Source organism: Myotis daubentonii, chromosome 17 (assembly GCF_963259705.1).
Source record: "Myotis daubentonii chromosome 17, mMyoDau2.1, whole genome shotgun sequence".
In the NCBI taxonomy this organism is placed as follows: Eukaryota; Metazoa; Chordata; class Mammalia; order Chiroptera; family Vespertilionidae; genus Myotis; species Myotis daubentonii.
The window spans coordinates 19,901,306-19,921,786 of NC_081856.1; the positions used below are offsets into that span (position 1 = coordinate 19,901,306).

General features: G+C 39.9%; 1 protein-coding gene across 4 annotated transcripts in view; it reads left to right on the plus strand.

Moving 5' to 3' along the window:
* Nucleotides 1-20,481, plus strand: part of PDE7A (phosphodiesterase 7A) — a 96,530-nt gene that overhangs the window by 53,537 nt on the left and 22,512 nt on the right. For 3 of the 4 annotated variants that reach the window (XM_059673027.1, XM_059673025.1, XM_059673026.1), the window contains 2 exons: nt 16,425-16,576; nt 18,391-18,454. The exons of the other annotated variant lie outside the window; for it this stretch is intronic. In XM_059673027.1, the coding sequence (XP_059529010.1) occupies nt 16,425-16,576; nt 18,391-18,454 (216 nt within the window). The remainder of the gene's footprint in view (nt 1-16,424; nt 16,577-18,390; nt 18,455-20,481) is intronic. 4 annotated transcript variants of the gene reach the window in all.

The following is a 20,481-nucleotide window of genomic DNA, read 5'->3' on the forward strand; positions in this document are numbered from 1 at the left end:
CTGACTTCCCTCCCCTCTGGCAACCATCTGTCTGTTCTCTATATTTATGAGTCTATTTCTAAAAATATATTTTCTTTAAAAAATTTTTTGCTCCACATGTTTTGTCTTCACTACTCCAGATGTTTCTGTGCAAATGACATTTTGTAAAGGTATTGCATAATTAACAAGGTATGTTCTTTTGGTTTATTTGAAAATACACATCACCTTTAAAATGTTTGGTAAAATGCATATTTTGAAATAAACATTGTGTGGGTCTGGCCCACAATGGAGAAAAGGGAAAAAACAAAACTTCTAAAACCTCTAAGTATTAAACACATTAAATCTATTTTTGGAGAAGTTCCACTTTTGGTAATGTTGGTTAAATCATTTGGATTAATACTCTAGTTAAGAATATTAGAAAGATTGGCAAAACATAGAAGATGTATTTGAGTATATCAGAATGCTACTAAGGCAGAGACATGAGCTCCTTATTCAGGCTACTTTTCCCCTTAGTAGCATCTGCTGATTCTGAAAAAGGTGGGTAAGCTCAGCAGAGACTTTGGTGGACACTTAAGGGTAGAAAAACAAAAACAGGTGTTTAGAGCTCACCAACACTTGGAGATTGGTTTTGGTAAAACCTCGATGTTTAAATTAGAAACTCTGAAGTAAACCATAGAAATAAATCCCAGCTTTGAAACATACCCAGTGATTAGATTATCTGTGGCTTTAATGTCTCTAGTCATCTGCTAGGAATAAATATTAATCCTATTAGTCTCAATTTACCTGTACATTGTTCATATGCAATATGAAACACTGACTTAAAAATAAAAAGGCATAATGAGACAAGACAGTATGACCAAAGTGAAGAGGAAACAACAGACAATAGAAATATCTATATGGAATTATTATACACTAGGGGCCTGGTGCACGAAATTCGTGCACTGGGTGTGTGGGGGGGGGAGTGTCCCTCAGCCCAGCCTGCCCCCCCTCTCATACTGGGAGCCCTCAGGCGTTGACCCCCATCACCCTCCAATCGCAGGATCGGCCCCTTGCCCAGGCCTGACGCCTCTGGCCTAGGCGTCCGGCCCGGGCAGCGGGGACCCGCAGCTGCAGCGGCCCCACGATCGTGGGCTCCGCTTTAGGCCCAGGCAAGGGACCCCTAGCTCCTGGGACTGCCAGCTTCGACCGTGCCCAGCTCCCATCGCTGGCTCCACCCCTACTTCCTGCTATCACTGGCCAGGGCAGAAAAGGCGCCTGATTCTCTGATCATGGCTGGGGGGCAGGGCCGCCTTTGCCCTGCCCCCCAGCTCTTAGCTCCCCCCTGGGTTTCCGATCACTGTCAGTGGCAGGGGGCTTCTTCCTGCTTTCCCTTTCCCCTCCCTGCATTGTGCCTACATATGCAAATTAGCCGCCATCTTGTTGGCAGTTAACTGCCAATCTTAGTTGGCAGTTAATTTGCATATAGCCTTGATTAGCCAATGAAAAGGGTAGCTCGTACGCCAATTACCATTTTTCTCTTTTATTAGTGTTGATGGGCTTTAAAATAACTAATTATTGTACATATTGTTCATGGGCTCACTGAGCATCAACCCATGAACAAGAGGTCACCAGATCAATTCCCTGTCAAGCAACATGCCTGTGTTGCCAGCTTGATCCCCAGTAGGGGGCACACAGGAGGCAGCCAATTGATGTTTCTCACTCTCATTGATGTTTCTGTCTCTCTATCCCTCTCCTTCCTCTCTCTCTAATATCAGTAAAAACATTTTTAAAGTAACTAAATGCAATTACATTGATAAAAATAAAGAGACAGGATTGAGAACTTCATTGGAGAACTGGAAATTATAGAAGAACCAGCTGGAAATTGTGAGACTGAAAAATACTATACCTTAAATATGAACTAATTTGAGATGGTTTTAACAGCAAATATGACCAAAATGAAGAGATAATCAGTGAATTGGAATATAAGCCAGAAGAAAATATTTAAAATGAAACACAATGAGGCAAAGGGTAGAAAGTGCAGAAAAGATATGGAATATGTTCCAGTTACATATTGCTCTATACCTGTCAAGAATTTGTGAAGAATCTGGGATTTTACCTTCTAAGCTAACAAGTTTGCCTATTACTGCTTCATGGATGTTGGCAGAAGGCACAAAACTTCTGGGTCAGAGACAAAGGACTTTATTATTCATGACCCAGCAATATGAATATCATATTGTGTCAGTTCCTCCAGTACCCAGCCTCCCCTATATCCTACAGTGGCAACCTGGAGGGGGTTATGTGAATATTTTACCAACAATGAGTCTGCATCACCTCTAAGGAATAATGAGCTTGGGGAATTTACCTTTTATAGTAAGAATACTCTTTGTCCCAGGGAAAGATCTTACTTATCCCTTAAGGATGCTAGCTGCAAACACGGCCCTGAGAAATGGCCCAGGCAATGATTGGTCAGGGCTAGGCATTCTTGGCTGGTGCAATAAGAAAGAGAACTGACCCTGGGGCCTTTGTGGAGGATTACCTCTCCCAGTAGTAACAAATGACCCCAAAATGTACTGGCATAAAACAGCTTTTATTTATGATCACGAATCCGAGGGTTAAAAATTCAGTCTGGGTTAGGTTTATGCTTCATAATGTCTTCATCTTCAGCTGGGGTGGTTCAAACAGCTAGAGATGGCTGTGGTGGCTCCACTAGGTCCATGTGTCTGGGGCCTTGGTCCTTCTCTACATGCTGTCTCCTGGGGCTAGAACATCCACAATGGCTTCTGCACATTCATATCTGCTACCAGGGCTGGGATGACTGGAATTTCTGGGGCTGGCCAGGAATTCTCTTTCGGTTAATGGCAGTCCAGAGTAGTTAGTCTTGACAGTTGCCTTCCCCCAGATAAAGCATTCCAAGAGAGAGGAAGTGTGGGGGTTTCTAGTCTTTGCTGGTCTGGGCCTGGACACTAGTACAACATCATGTTTTTATATTCTCTCGATCAGCTTATCACACCACTTTTCAGATTCATGCAGAGAGGACATAGACCCTGCTTGTCAATGGAGTATGGTTTAAAAAAGTTTCAGTCTTCTATCTCTAATCTGATACAAAATGTATTGAAAGATGATTAGGGTCCCAGGAAAGGAAGGGTAGAAGATAGCAGAAGCAGTCTTTGGAAGGATAATGCCTGAGAAATCTCTATGGCTTGATAAAAGACATTAATGTACAGATTCAAGAAGCATTATGAAAAAAAAAAGCATTATGAATCTCAAGTACAGAAACATTACAAGATGACCACACCTAGATGTAGCAAAGAATAACTTACAACCAAAATCAGAAAATATTCAAAAGATAGAGAGAAAAAATTATTACCTTAAAAGAAGCAACTATGACATTGCCAGAAACAGGTTATTTCATTTTCAGCAGAAATCAAGAAACGAGAAGATTACTTCGAAGTGATGGGAAAAAAATAAATAACCATAAAACTAAAATTTTATCCGCAAACTCTTGAGGATAAGAGAAAAAGAGTACACTTCACCACTTATGTAAGAGTAACAGAATCTTGATACTAAAACCTGACAAGGATAAGACAAGAACAGAAAATTACAGCCATTATCACTCACAGATATAGAAGAAACATCCTAGATAACATGTTATTAAATTAAGTCTGCAATTCATAGGAAGACTAATATATTTTGACTCAATTTATATTTTTCCAAAAAAGTAAGATTGTTTTAACATTAAAAAATCAGTCAATGTAATTCATCACATTAATAGAATAAAGGAGAAATGTCATGGATAGACTATATATACCACAAAAGCATTTGATAAAATTCAACAGGCACTTCTTGACAAAGTTTTGAGCAAACTAGGAATGCAGAAAAACTGATTTAATCTGAAAAGGGTTTTTTTTACAGGACCTACAGCCTTTCTCAAATGTCTGCTTTCGCTCAACCCTATAAGAGGTAACCAGGCAACTTCCTCATTTTCCTTTCCTCCTTTTGAATAAATCGGCTGACTAAGTAAGTGGGCAGGATTGGATTAAGGGCTCCCAAAATTCCTGCACATATTTTCCTATGTTCAATTGGCCATATACCTGGCATCTTGAAACATAATATTTGAGTCTTAAATCTGTTAGACTTGATGAAATGAATTCCATGTTGACTTTTTGTCAAAACTTACCTTGTTTGCTCTAAATTTATAGGTCCCTAAATTTATGTCATTCTTTTAGTTACACATTATTTTGAGTTTACTTATATAATAACTAGAGGCCCGGTGCACAAATTTGTGCATGGGTGGGGTCCCTCAGCCTGTCCGGCGATTGGGTTCGATCAGGGGGTTGGGGGGAAGGGGGAGGAGCGCCCTGCAGCGGGGAGGGGGACAAACGGAAGGTTGGCCCCAGCAACAAGCTAACCAACAGCCAATTCCGTGAGGAATCGGGCTCCCTCCTCCCTCCTGTCTGGGTCCAAAATGCAGGTGAACCAGATTCAGAGCTGTCAGGTCCCCAGCAGCAAGCTAACCAATGTCTGATTCCACAAGGAATCAGGCTCCCTCCTCCCTCCTGTCTGAGCACGGGGTACGGGTGAACCAGATTCGGGGCTGTCAGGTCCCCAGCAGCAAGCTAGCCAATGGCCAATTCTGTGAGGAATTGGGCTCCCTCCTCCATCCTGTCTGTGTCCGGTGTGCAGGTGAACCAGATTTGGGGCTGTCAGGGCCCCAGCAGCAAGGTCTGGGTCAGTGCGCATCATAGCTACCAGCCGGTCATTCCGGTCTCTTAGGCTTTTATATATACAGTGGGGCCTTGACTTACAAGTTTAATTTGTTCCGTGACGGAGCTCGTAACTCAAATTACTCGTATGTCAAATCATAAAGCGAACAAGCGAGACACGTGATGCTGGGCTGATGTTGTGGCGTTCACTGTGATGTTCGCTGTGCCAACTAGCGGTGGGGTATCTGAAGCTGGCTCGTAACCTGAATTTTAGCTCACAACTCAAAGCAAAAAATCGGCCGAGAGACGGCTCGTATCTTGAAAAACTCGTTAGGACACTCGTAAGTCAAGGCCCCACTGTATAGATAGATAAGTGCTAATAGCTTCCTATATAATAAAAGCCTAATATGCTAAGTGTCCAGTCATCTGGTTTTCTATTCAACCAATTAAATATAATATGCTAATGATATGCTAAGCCTGCTCAACTGCTTGCTATGATGTGCACTGACCACCAGGGAGCAGACAGTTGACCAGTCGCTATGATGTGCACTGTCCACCAGGGTGCAGATGCTCCGACCAGTAGGTTAACTTGCTGCTGGGGTCCAGCTAATCGGGACTGAGCGAAATAGGCCGGACATGCCCTGGAGCCCTACCGTGGCCCCTCCCTGGCTGGCCAACCTCCCGCGTCCCTCCCTGGACCTGATCGTGCACTGGTGGGGTCCCTCAGCCTGGCCTGCGCCCTCTCTCAATCTGGGACCCCTCAGGGGGGCACATTGACTGTCAGGTAGTTCCATCTATAATAATAAAAGCGTAATATGCTAATTAGACCGGACATCCTTCCGGACGAAGCCGGGGCTGCAAGGGAAGCCCGGGTCCCAGGTGCCAGAGGGAAGCCAGTGCCAGCATCCGGGGGAAGGAAGGCCTACTATTGCACGAATTTTGTGCATCGAAAATAGTCTGTAAAATAAAAGCCTAAGCAACCGTTACAGCAGAGCGACCAGTCACTATGATGCGTACTGACCACCAGGGTGCAGACGCTCAATGTAGGAGCTTCCCCCTTGTGGTCAGTGCACTCCTACAGGGGAAGCACCACCCAGCCAGAAGCCAGCAGCAGCACGCCAAGCAATAAGGGGCAAACAGGCAGGCGGTAAGGAGCGAGGGGTCCTGGACTGTGAGAGAGATGTCCAACTGCTGGTAGATGGACAGCCCCCAAGGGGTCCCAGACTGAGAGAGGGCGCAGGCTGGGCTGAGGGACACACACACACACACACACACACACACACACACACACACACACACAAAACGAATTTCATGCACTGGGCCTCTAGTTAAATATAAGAGAATTATTATAATTCTAGTCCATGTGTACACTAAAAGATCTGGTGTGTTGTTTTGAAAGATTCTGGCATGATTTATTAAATAGTAATGGCAGCTACTAGCCTGACAGTTACTTCTGTTCATGGAATTCACCCAAGCTCATTGACGTCATAGACTGGAAGGCCTGGTCTCTCTGCCAATGTCAAACAATACATGGAATATATTTCTTTACAGTTCTTTTTTCATTCCACACAAGTGCATTTATTTTCCATTTTCTATTTCTCCTGGCACATGGTAATGTTCCATTTCATGTAAATGTATTTTGCCCGTTATCTTGAGCTTTTTATTCATTTTAGCACTTTATTCCACCCCATACTAGGGCAGCAAGAGAATTTTTCAGGATATTTACACGGCGGCCTAAAAAATCTAAACTTTAAATTTTTTTCTTATTCATCTTTTTGTCCTGTTCTCTGGCTCATAGAGATTTAACATTCTTGCTGCATCAAATTGACCAAAACTGCTTATCTTCTATCAGATTTTATACGACCCCATTTGTATTTCTCTAAGTGTAATCTGTATTAACTTAACCAAATTCAGTCTGGTTGCTGCCTGTCTGTTGCTGCCCACTATGAAAACATATAGAACTCTCCCTAAATTTTCTCTTGATCTTCATGTGTGTTTGCTTTTGGGTTGTTTCCTGTCTTCCTAACAGAGCTGTGTTAGATGTGGATACTCATTTCATGTTTGTTTATATGATCAGAAAGAACATCTGTTTCTATGTGTATTTTGGGCTTAAAAGCTTATGCCATGCTGATTTTATTGTCTTAGATTATTATCTCAGTCTTTAATATATAGTAATTCTCACACAAGGGTACATCCTATTCTATTCAGAAACTTTTACAGCTTCTCACTTTGAGCATAAAACTTGTTGCTTGGCATTTCCCTTTGCCTTGACTTTCTTTCTTACAGTGTTTTCTTATCTTTCCTGCTGTACTGCCTGGTCCTTGCTTCCCTGTTTACAAGCATATTAAGTGGCTTGTCTATCATTTGTAATTTAGTCTCCCCTTCAAATGTGAGCATGCCAGCCTCTTCTTATAGCTGTGGCATTGTAGACTAAGGTCATATTTTAAAATGTTAGTTTGTTCCCAATCATTCATTTGTCTTTAAATCACATCTGGTTGTTTTCAAAAACAAGATTTCTGAGAAAGTTTGTGGAGATATAACAGGAAGCAATCATCTACGTCCTCTTCCTCTGCCTTTTCACCACAAGTGTTCCTACCTCCTTCCTGTAGCACTTTCCTCACCAAGCGGTGCTTGTAGAGACGAGACGAGCACTGCTGTATCGAATGGAACTAAGAAACAGAGCATTGTGCCCCGTGTGTGTATTTTTAAAAACTTGCCTAGTTTCCAGGTGACTGCGAGGTGCCTGTATCGAAAATCACCGATTTTTTATCTCTGGATATCTTCTTTAACTTCCTAGCACAAATTAGAAAAGGATATGGACTGTACCTTAATTGTAATGCAATTTAATGGCAGTTTAATCCTATTTTGGAGAATTGGGGAAATTGGAGATTTAACTTTAGGCTTTATTTTGTATGTTACCCATTAAGGCCTTGTGTACTTGCTTTTTCTCCTTTCTTTCTCAGCTCACTAATAAGGGGCTATGTTCAATACCTGAGTTTAAGCATAAAACGGACCCAACATAACGCATAACCCATAACTGAAGAGTGGAAATGCCCAATCCATACCATAATAAGACTAATCTTTTTAAAGGGTTTTATATTTTAAAAAAATGTTTTATATTGACTGTTTTATCAAATCCTGTCAAAATGGACATTGAATCCTGCAAACTAAGGTTATTAGAATTGCTTAAGGGAAAGAATATTGGTTATAGGGCTTATTCTCATGTTAACATTGATTTAATTTTAGATTGTGAATAAGTCATTTCTTTGATTTGTAATAAAGCTTGGATTGTCTATATATTCATTTTAAAGAAATAAGATTATGCATATTTGAAATCTCCAAATGTGTGCATTTATTTCTGTAGTATGTAAAATATGCAGTGGTCTTTGGGTTGGAATTATGCTGTCATGAAGAATAAATCTGGTTTTGTTAAATAGTGTGAAGTTATGTGTTTAAAAATATTTGAACCTGAAATTAATATGTCAGTTATACCTCAATAAAAATATTTGATATCTATAATAACTATAGCATTAAAGTTAAGTGTTTATTTTTTGACCCCAAGGACATATTACATATATTATCTCATTTAATTTTTACAGCAGTCCTGTGAGGCTTATAGTGAGGACACTGAGGATCAGAAACTTTAAATAAGTTTCCCAGTGTCACATCACAAGTAAAAAAGGCAGAGCTGGGATTCAAACTCAGGTGTGTGACTCCAAAGCTCATGTCTCTATCCACTCTGCTGGGCTGCCTGTCCATTTCAGCATGTGCTACTCTAGTGCAAGCCATTGCTCCAAGCACCTAGCTTCCCTCACCCCCATCCCCACCCACTCGCACATGCTAAATGTGAAAACTCGCCCTAACCGGTTTGGCTCAGTGGATAGAGCGTCAGTCTGCGGACTCAAGGGTCCCAGGTTTGATTCCGGTCAAGGGCATGTACCTTGGTTGCGGGCACATCCCCCGTAGGGAGTGTGCAGGAGGCAGCTGATCAGTGTTTCTCTCTCATCGATGTTTCTAACTCTCTATCCTTCTCCCTTTCTCTCTGCAAAAAATCAATAAAATATATTTAAAAATAAATAAATAAATGTGAAAACTCTCCCAAGAAAACTTATCTCATAGGTAGAGGTGAATGTACTTACTCCGTTTTAACAATAGGCTTTCAGATATGGCTCCTACTCTTTTTGAGGAAAATTAAAGAAAGGGAAAGTTAGAATATAGAAGGTCTTGAATTTTTTTTTATTCAATTATTATTCAGCATGACCTTGCCCTAGACTAGAGTTAAAACCTTAACAGCACTGAATTTTTAAAAAACATTTTAAACAACCTCCAAGGGTAATTCATGATTATATGCATCTAAATGATTTTTATGGCTTTAAGGTGGCAGATACAGTGACTCCGTGGCTCCCTCTTGTGGACCATTAAAGCAAGTAGTAGTAGAGTCTCAAGAACCAAAGGTTTTTCTTGTTAAAACCCTCTTTTGTCTAATAAGTAAATATCAGTGACATTTCCTGCCATGCCATTTGGGTGGTAGAGAAAAGAGCCTCTGGGAGAGAGTTGGGAGGAATACTGCCAAGATGTGTTGATTCCCCAGCCCTTATGTTTCCTTAACCTGTATTTCTTGTAAGGGAATGCAAGAGAGAAATATTGCTTCTGACTGTGTCTGCTATCCCACATTTCATTTCATTTCTTTCATATGTATGTATGTATGTATGTATGTATTTATGGCTTAGAGAAGCTAAGACTGGGTGGCTGGAAGTAATTCCCATGATCATTAAGTAACACCGCTCATTTAGTATTGGTGGAGGCTGCTGCTGATGAGTTTGTTCACGGCCACATAGGTAGGTAATGTGATATTTTAGACGAGAACCAGCAGAGCCAACAGCTCTTTAAAAGTAACTTGATTAATTCACGGAGCCTGTTGGGTTTCTAAGCTGGATTGGAATGTGGGTAACCGTGCAAACTAGAACAAGCCTGGGATTTAAATAGTCCTAGCCTGGCAAAAGCTGGACTTTAGGCAACTTTTATCTACTGGTGTATTATGCTATGAAATAAATAATGGCGCATTGCATGTTACAGCGTGAGCTCATGAGAATATTGGTAATAGGGTCAGATTTTGTGTATTATGGTCACAGGGTGAGGTTTTTAGTAATTAAATGAAAGCACTAGTTAATGGTATAGTTACCATTTTCTGTTCCCAGTTCCCTCTTTTATATATTCCTAATTACTCAACTTGATACTTTCTCTGTAGTGGCCTCTCCTTGTTTCAATATAAGAATTTTATTTTTAATCATCATAAGGAGTGTGTGGGTATGTGTGAGTGTGTGTAGAGGGAAAGAATTTGGGGCAGAAAAGACCAAACCTGAAGAAACAAAATTTCCATCTTAAATGAGCTTATCACACTTCATCTTTGATTTATAGTTGATTCTTTCCTTAGATCATATTTTGGAAGCTCATCTAGAACAGTTCTCTCTGAGTTTCTTTTACAAAACTTAGTCTCCAGTTTGGCATTGTGTTTTAGCAGTCATTGACATATGCTCCTATGTGCTTGTTCTGCTGAGGGTTTATTTTAAGGGAATCAATCAGAATGTGCTCAAAGATTTAGTTATCAGAATGTCTATTGCAGAATTGTTTGTAAGGAGAATGAAGATTAGAAACAGCCTAACCGCAAGAATTATGTATCCTTAACCGGTTTGGCTCAGTGGACAGAGCGTCGGCCTGCAGACTGAAGGGTCCCAGGCTTGATTCCGGTCAGGGGCACATACCTGGGTTGCGAGCACATCCCCAGTAGGGAGTGTGCAGGAGGCAGCTGATCGATGTTTCTCTCACATCGATGTTTCTAACTCTCTATCCCTCTCTCTCTCCCTTCCTCTCTGTAAAAAATCAATAAAGTATTAAAAACACACACACACACACACACAAGAATTATGTAAAGGGGACCCACCCTTAAGTACAAAGTTAACTATTTTATGTGCCACACTCGGCCTAGGATCTGGGCTGAGGGGAAAGGCAGGTGCAGTCCCCCTAGGCCCCATTTGGAGAAATATCAGAGGCATGTTTGTAAGAAGCAGCCTGTCCCTTTGGCAGAGAAGACAGCCCTTCGGGTAGTGAAGCTTGGCGGACATCTCTGCTCTCCTAAGACTTCACTTCCATTTGCGTTTAGAACTTCGTGTAAAGGGTGAGTTCAGGGAAATTCAGCCCATTCAATAATGACTTTAAAACGAAGACACTGGCACACCAGATAGATAATTAAGCAACACGGTGCAAGAGAGCAGCAGAACTTAACAGTGATTGAAAAGCACTTCACAGAAAAAGGTTGCCATCAAACTGATGACCATTGTGACCAAATTTTCTACCGCTCACTTAAAAAACTAAAGGAAGCAATAACTTCGTTGTAATGAACAACTTCAAGAATTCAGAGAAAAAGATAATAAGACAACAAAAATAATTGAAACATGTACATTCAGAATTGGGAAATAAAAGGAGCAATTGTTTCAGTAAAGCTCAGATATGAGGGTATTTGGTAGGACTACCAGGTGAAATAAGCACTAAATAAGATAATGAGCAGAGCAGATAGAAATGGGAAAACAAAAGGAACAAATGGTTTTAAAAGATTTGGAGAGAACACCCATGAGATAGCAGACAGGCAAATGGGTTTCAAGATAACAGTTTAGAGTCTCTGAATAATAAGCTAAAATAGTGGAACTAAATAAATATTTAGAGATATAATTCAAGAAAACGTTTTAGAAATAACACTTACATTTGCACTTTGAAAAAGCACACTGTGCACCGTGGGATAATGACCAAGAACAGTTAACGTGAGGTCCAGCCCAGCAAAGCCACTGGACGTGAAAGAGGCAGAGAGATGCTGTGGGTGGCCCTGCAAAAAGACCAAGTCACTTATGAGGGGAAGGTGATGGGCCTGCCTCCGACTTTGCATCTCAATACAAGAAGACAGTGAGCCAATACCTTCAAATAAACTCAGAGGAGAAAAATGAGAACCATGAATTTTATATTGAATATTTATATTCAGTCTGTTCTTCCAGTACAAAGGCTACCAAGGAAAGCTTTGAGCATTCAAGAATATATTGTTTATGAGATATGTTGTTTTCATGAGCCCTTCTTGAAGAAACTACTAAAGGATGAACTTAACCAAACAAAAGATAACTGGGGAAGCCACGGCAAAAGGATCTGAATATTGAATGTATTTAGTTCTAGAGCTGAACCTAAAATTAAAGTGGGCTTTAGAGTGGAAGAAAACAAAAGTGCTCTGATAACTAACAAACATTGGAAGAGGAAAAAGGAAAGAAGATGATAAGGTGATTCCCTCACATTAAAGAATGATATCTAAAGCTGTTAAACAAGTAGTAGAACTGTACGCTTATTTAACAAAATGAAGGTATTTTTGCAAATTGTAATGTTGTACCAGTGCCCTTCAGTAGAGGACTGGTTGATTAGATTATGGTTCATTCATTTGATGGAATACTTTATAGTCTTAAAAAAAGAAGGCGGCGCTGAAACTGATTTGGCTCAGTGGATAGAGCGTCGGCCTGCGGACTGAAGGGTCCCGGGTTCCATTCTGGTCAGGGGCGTGTGCCTTGTTTCTCTCTCATCGATGTTTCTGACTCTCTGGCTCTCTCCTTTCCTCTCTGTAAAAACTCAATAAAATATATTTAAAAAAAAAAAAAAAAAAGAAGAAGAAGAAGAAGGCATTCCAGGAAATAGCTTCAAGATAAATTAAAAAGCAAGGCGCAGAATAGGTTGTATACTATGCTATCATTTATGTAAAAGTAGTAGAAAAATCCTATATAATAAAGAGCTAATATGCAAATGGTCATCACGCCCTTCTGCCGGGGCTGGGGGACCTGAGGCCACGCCCCCCCCACCACCACCACCACCTGGTGGGGCTTGACGGGTGGGGCCGGCCGGGTCTGGGTCTCACGAGATTTCGAGATGCTTGTGGGTGGGCGGGGACTTAACTCTGGGTCCCACGGTGCGCCTCAGACTCTGACAGGAGGGAGATTTTCATATACATTTTATTAATTTTCTTTCATCTCTAACACTTCTATTATAGAGAAAGGGCACATAGCAATATTAAAATATTTCCTCTAATTAATTCCCTTTTAATGTGCATGAATTTTGTGCACCGGGCCACTAGTATTATATAATGATGTTTCCATATGTTTGATCAAAAAACTCAGGATACACAAAAAGCTTTGGGGGGGGGGGGAAAGATTATCATTTTACAGGAGGGCTTACAGTCAGTTGGATGGGGGACCTGATAAGAGTGAGGTTTTTTACTGTGTTCTTTTCTTCCTCCCTCTTCCTTTCTTGCTTATTTCTTGAAACATGTGAATTATATGTTCAAAAATTAGATTGGTGAAAAAAATCAAACACTCTTCTCTCTCCCCCGGGTTCCGGTCCCGTGTTAAGCCGGTCCCGTGGGATTTTCGGTTCTTTGCAGAATGTGATATTTTCAGGGACAGGCTCCTCAGGCCCCAGGTGAAGAAAACACTTCCCCGGATGATTTGCTGTTTCATCTGGACAGTTCTCTGCCCTTCCTTAGATTGTCTCTGAAGTAACCACTAATTGTTCGGGCGCTTCTATCATTAAGTGAACATCTGTTTATCCTCTTGTGTAGGCTGTTTTTTGAGTTAGTCTTGCTGAAAGGCATTGGGCTCCTGTGATGAGGGAGCACTTCCCCTTAAATTAATGTCTAATATTCATTCTCAACTTAATATGGTCAAAACAGAACTCTTGATAATTAGTGCCAACCTCAGGGCTCTGTGAAACAGGAAAAGGACATGAGTTATGGTTAGTTTTTTTCAGTTAAGGAAAATGAAACATCTGGAAGTTGTGACTTGTCAGAAGTCACCCTGAAAATAGGAGTAAGGCAGGGGGAGGATACAACTATGATCGTGTGGGAAGAGTTCCAACTTCCAGACAATGCCAGCTGTCTTCACCTCGGACGTGTGAATCCTGCCATGTTGCTACGGGGACTTACCATGGTGGGTTGAGTGGCTGGGGTTTTCCCCTCAAATGAGGCTCATTCATGGTTTTGGATCTTATGCAATGGTCCTCTCAAAGAGATTCTCAAATTTACTTGAAGATGTATTAGTTTGGACCAATCATTTGAAAGCAGTGATTCTACTATTAGTGTATATTTGCATGCGCACATGATGTGATAAATTGCTAATGATAAAATTGTTATCTTTTGTGTGTAAGATAAATTGAAGGGACGCTCATGACCTTGAACTTTTTTAGGTTACTTTTCCATAATGAATAGAATACGTGTCTTCTGCAACATTTTGTAAAACTGTGAAGTACCTTATAATTCAGGGATGATGGTGCTGGTATTGTATAAATTAGATCTAGTCTGCTCCCCACATACTCATTTCCTTTCTCTCTGACCCTTCCAGGTAGGGTCACATTAAAGACGTGCATTTCACACATCATCTTTTTCCTCTCTGCTTCTTTTTTTGCACATACTGTCATCTAAATAAGGACAATTTTGAATGATGGTGTCCATAGGATTTTTATAATAAACAGTTAACAAACAATACTTTTCAAGATTTAAAAAACGTATGAGTACTACTGTGGACACAGTCTTTTTAAACAGACAGATCTGTATTTTAAAATCCAGTTGTCCAAAAAAATAAATCCAGTTGTCATCCTGAATTGGCTGTGTGACCTTGGGCAGATTACTCAATCTCTCTCAGAGTTAGTGTTCTCATGTGTAAAGTGGAAGATAGTAATATTTTGAGATTGTTGAGAGCTAAATGAGATACTGGTTGTAAAGCCCTTGGATCATTGCTTTCACTGAACTTGGTCTGCCCTCATTTCCTCAAAGGTGCTACTTCTAGTTCAAACATAATCACTTGATAGTAATAGTTTTACATTTTGGTTCCAGTCCTTTTAATATGTTACATTGTTAAAGATCAAAATTTAACTCTACTACTGTTCTAGATTTTTTGGATTTTAGACTCACTGAAATAAAAAATAAGGGAAATGAACCACAGAACAGTGTGCATTATTTTATTTCTGGCTTATGTGAGTGGACGGAATGTTTCAAACACAGTATGCATTTATTCCACATTTATTCAATATATTTCACCTATACCTACTTGGCACTATTATGTAGCTTTGGAATACAGAGATGAAAAAAATAGTTTGTGCCTGTATTGGAGGTCATGGTTTGTCAAAGGAGACAGGTCAGTAAGCAATTACAATACGAGATCAGGAGTGTCTGACAGGTGTGTGTGTGCAGGAAACTTGGACACCCCAGAGGAGGTGCTTCCCCTCGCTCTCAGGAGGGAGTGCGTGTGGAGGTGGGAGTTCAGGTGTGCTTCCCAGGGAAGGTGACACCCGAGTCACATCTGGAGCAAGCCAGACCTGGGCCCTGGGCCCTTTTCTTCCAGGCTAAGAGATGGAGTTCATTTTAAGATAATTGGGAGCCAGTGAATACTTTTATTTAGAGCAACATGAACAGATTTGGAGCTTAGGATAATACCTAGAAGCATAACTGTAAGTAGTGACATCAGCATCGATTTTATCATCATCTACATTGCCACTATTTATTTAGTACTTCCTGTAGGTGACTTGTGTACACGTTATCTCATTTAATCCAGCACCCTTTGAGTTCGATATTATCGCCATATTTTGTAGAAAAGAAAATGCAGGGTAATAGAGGAGTTAGTGACTGGACCCACAAGAAGAGGATATATTTGATTACCTGCCTTTCCACCTGGTGATTCTAAGTTCATGGAAGTTAAGATGAGAGATTATGATTTGCTTATCCTTACTCTTCATTTTCATGTGTTTTATATTGTGAACATTTCACTCAATTTAGAATTTAAAAATAACATATATCCCCTACAAGATGGCTTTTAGGCCCTGGCTGGGTAGCTCATTTGGTTCGAGTGTTGTCACGATAAGCCAAGGTTGTGAATTTGATCACTGGTCAGGGCACATACAAGAATCAACCAATGAATGCATAAATAAGTGGGACAACAAATCCATCTCTTCTCTTCTCTCTCTCTCTCTCTCTCTCTCTCTCTCTCTCTCTGAATAGTTTTTTTTAATGTAAAAAAAATAGAGCTTTTAACACAAGTCTGTTGTTTAATCTATTACTCAAAGTTTGGTTTATTCTAAAATGGCTGCTAGACTCACTAACAGAGAACACGTCAGTCTCCAGTGTGGAACCACGTCTCTTTTGGGTTTTCATCATACAGAATTTTTATCCCTATGTTTTAGAACTCTCTCTCACAGGACGTAAACTGCTTTATTCTCCATTCCATTTCCTTTTCCTCTGAATAAAATTACCTTGAGGAAATATTTAGAATGATACCTCCTTGGGATTTGAGATGTTTTAATTGTTAAAGTCTCTGATATAACTTGGGACCCGGCTTCTTAGTATGAAGCATAGTTTCAAACTAGATTTTGTGTTTCTGTTCCATGTGTATTTAGTATATTGAGGCAATAGAGTGAGAAATGATAATTCTTGGAAGTTAAAAAAAAAAGCTGATTATTAATGGAGCCTCACTCCTCATTATTAACTTTCTAAATGCTGTCAAAATTGGCCATTTACCCCTTCATTTTTAGTTCTTTAATAGGAATACAAGTAAAGTACCTCTTTTCTCCTAGAAGTGTGGTATAATGGCTAACATTTTAAATCTTTATTTGTATATAGCTAGAAAAGAGGTATTACAAGATAGTACATGCACAGTTTTGACTTGCTGTACTCACCTTTTACTTTTTTTATTTCAGCTCAATCTGAAATTGAAGTTTCAGTGTCTGCAAGGAATATCAGAAGGTTACTAAGTTTCCAGCGGTATCTTAGATCATCACGTTTTTTTCGTGGTACAACTGTTTCAAACTCTCTAAACATTTTAGATGATGATTATAATGGACAAGCCAAGGTGTGTATGGCTTTTTCAAGAAACATTACCCTTTTGATAAGTTTAATGAAGCCTTCTTTTCTCATCTGATACTGATTTATAGAGCCTTTTTTTGTATGTGAAAATCAGTTGAGTCCATTTTTCAGGTTTTTCCTTTAGAGCAGTTGTTCATTCATTTTATGATTAGGTATTACAGAGCAAGGGAAATTTCTGAATTAAATAAATGAAAATGCTTTTTATTTATTATAACATTAACAAGTAGAGCAGTAGAACATTAAACTATAAGATCACAATATTCTTATCGCTGGGAAGAATATTATGCATTATCTGACCTAATTCCTGTATTCAATAGATAAGTGAACTATGGCCTAAGGAGCAAAAGGGACTTATTTGAGCTCTGATTAGAGGTAAATCAGCACAGAAAGTTAGTCTCGTGACTTTCAGTCAAATGATTTTCATACATAGTCTCTTGAATCAGTGGATTATTTTGAGGACTTAGATGTTTCTTAATTAAACTCAGTGATTTTGAGCATTATTTCCTTTATATGTTTTAAAAGAAATGTCTTAATGAAGGTGGAAGTTAGATGAACTTTTTTTTTTAACAAATGAGGATTTTTAATCTTGTTTCTATATTTTTAGAATTATATATATATATATATATATATATATATATATATATATATATATACACACACACACACATACATACATACATATACACACACACACAAGATTTTGTAAGTTTGTGTAGATAGGGCTGGAGTACCTTTATGATAACATTAACGTGAAAAAACTTGCTTCTCTCTTTGATAAAAGAAATCAGTGGAAAGTGTTCATGCTTTCTTTAAACTTTAAAAAGTTTGCAAGGTCGTCTTTTTGGAATGAGAATGTTGATTTGTGTATGATTGGTTGTTGGTACTATTATAATCTCTACTAGTGGTGTCTTAGTATTGCTTATGTTAATCTATTTATAAATGTATACAACAATGAACTTTTGGAAACAAAATCATATTTTTTTCTTAAAAATAAAGTTTGCAGAACTTTCATGTTACAAATATATCGTGTAAAAATAGAATCTACTTGGTTTTTAAAGTCATTGTGGTATTTATTTGTTTGGCTGAAATACACATCAATCCGAAAACTAATGTAGTAAATGCTATTGTTTTATATGGATATTTAAAGAATATAAATAAATACCCATAATTGGGAGTGTTTTCTAAAAAAATGAGTAACAATTTAAGCATAACATAGTATAGATGTCAGGTGCCCAGGTTCCAGAATCAGGCCACCTGATTTAAGACCCCAGCTCTATTATTTTTAGCTGAGCAAGTTAGTTACTTTTTGCTTGTTTCCCCATCTATAAATGAGGATTGAAAACAGTGCCTACTCGATAGTGTTGGTGTGAATAGTAAGAGTATAAAGTACTTTAACAGTACCTGCTATAGTAAGTACTCAGTTATTATAATTTAGTTTTACTAAACTTTTAAAATCTAGTTTCTAGACCATGCAACGTAAGAACCATACTTCTGTGATGTAAATTATGGTAGAATACTTAAAAGTTTGTAGCAGAATAGAGTAAGTTTTAAAAAACACTAACCTTACTTATACATTTATTCATTGGAAAACAATAATATTTGGTTTTTCAAATTGAGTTTATCTTTTTATACATTTTTTGGAACCAGTTGGAAAGGTAATGATTTAAAGGATAATGATATATAGCATTTCTTAGAGTAAATCAATCACTTTCCATTTTCATTAACTTTTCTGTGAACCATCTACTAAAGATAGTGTTATTGAAATTAAATTACAGTAGGAATGTTTGGTTTTCATTTCAGTGTATGCTGGGAAAAGTTGGAAATTGGAATTTTGATATCTTTCTATTTGATAGACTAACAAATGGTAAGTGAAGAATTTGACTTATTGAATCACTGTGTTCTCTGGCTGCTGCGTCGCTGGTACAGCCTCTGGCGGGTCGTTGCTTCCTCTGACTTAGGAGCCTCTGCTGGCAGGGGGGGCGTCATGTTGTCTCTTCTGTCTGACTGATTGATAAGCCTAGAGCCAGTCTCGTACATTGAGGTTTTGATTATTACTCTTAGCAGTAATCAAAAAACCAGCCACCATCACTTGGCCATCCCTCCTTAAGGCTGCTGTTACTAATAACCCCCAGTGAATGTTATCTCGTGTTCTTGAACTTTCTTTTTTGGTTTCTTTTGGGTTGTGGCCATTTACAATGACACCTTATGACCTGTGTTCCAGCTTGGGTAGATGCCGGCCTTCCGAGAGACATCCTTCCCTCCAGGTCTGTGGCCCTCGGCTCTTCTTTCTCGGCTTTTCACACTGGAAAGACCGGGTGCTGCGCTCCCCTCCTTGGCCGGCTGGGGAAGAGCTGCAGCTTCCTAGGGGGCGTGTCAGAATCTGCAGTGTGTGTGGTTTAAAAAAAACAGGTGATTCTGCTCTGTTCACACCCCCCCCCCCCCAATTTTTTTTTTGTTGCCTGGGAGGGTTCACGTTTCCTTATTCTCTTTGGGGATCAGTTTTACTTAGGGAAAATTTTTGGCATAAAAAAAAAATGGGTGCTACATGTAGTTCAACTAGACTTTGTCCCTTATGTCTGTCTTTAATACATACATACATACATACATCAGCGTGGAGAGCACACTGAGGAGGCCAGTCCTGGCTGCTCAGAAGGAAATGATGTGCTCTGAAAGCACCCCCCTTTTTTATTTCCCTTTGGAATGAAGCTCCTTTCGTAAGGAAGCCAAATATGGGAAAAGGACAAGCAAATACAGCTTTTGTCATCTTGAGGGGCAGTGGTCTAGCTTTTTAGGACGCTACATCGTTCCCACTGAGTGAAAATACCTTTGTGTTCACTGTTTGTCTAGTGACTAATGCTAGGAAATAGGCAAAATGGTAAACAGTGAAGTTTGCCTCATCTTCAAAGCCTCCCTCCGCTGCCCTTTTGTTTTGCCTCTTCTGTTTCTCTCCCACCTCTCCTTGGCCCTTTGGTGACTAAGTGTGGTGTCCTTCTCCCTGGCCCCGCGGTGGGCTGCCCACACAGGAAAGGCTCACATCCTTTGCACAGCGACCCTCCCTTCCAGCCTCTGTGAAAATACAGATAGTGAGGTAACAGGTGTCCGCTTCTAGGTCCGGAGAACGCCCTTTCCTAACTCAGCACGAGTCTTACTTATCTCAGGATAATATGGAAAACAGTGCACACTTAAGACCTTCACGGTTTAGCCTTATAAAGCCCTGTATGTCTAACAGTTGAGAGCCTATGATTAGTCTACTGGACATTTGTCACTCATGGAAATGTCTCTAAATGCATTTGCTCACAGCGCTAGTCGGGGCTGGGTGATGAGCAAGTGCAGGCGGCAGAAGTGAAAGCCCACGGGGCCACAGTAGCCAGTTAGCGCTGTGCTCTGTGTAACCTCCTCAAATCCTTTGTGGAGAAGAGGGCGGAATGGTTTCTTCGTAGGGTTGGTTATTAGGGTTTAGTAGAAGCCGCCCATGGTTAGCTACCCATCTGTGATTTTACAGGTGGTGGTATAAATGTATATATATATATATGTATTCATTCATTCCATAAACCATAGCTACCCAAATGTTACAGGAATTCTATACGTGAAGAGAGATACTTGGGAAACAAATCAGAGGAAATTCCTTTACTTGCATTACTTAATTAGCACTGCTTTCCTTTCAAAACTGCTCATCCTGACCTGAATTCTGGATGATATATGTACATGGTTTCCAAGTGTATAGTTTTCCCTTCCTGCGTTTGATCCCATGCTTGCTGTATGTCTTACTCTGGTAATTTCCAAATGCTGTTGTAAGGAAGGCAGGGAGGAGGCAAGCTCAGTGATTCGCCAGGACACATGGCCCCGGCCTGTCCGCGGCAGGAGGAAAGCAGTTATTGCTGGTCGGATACA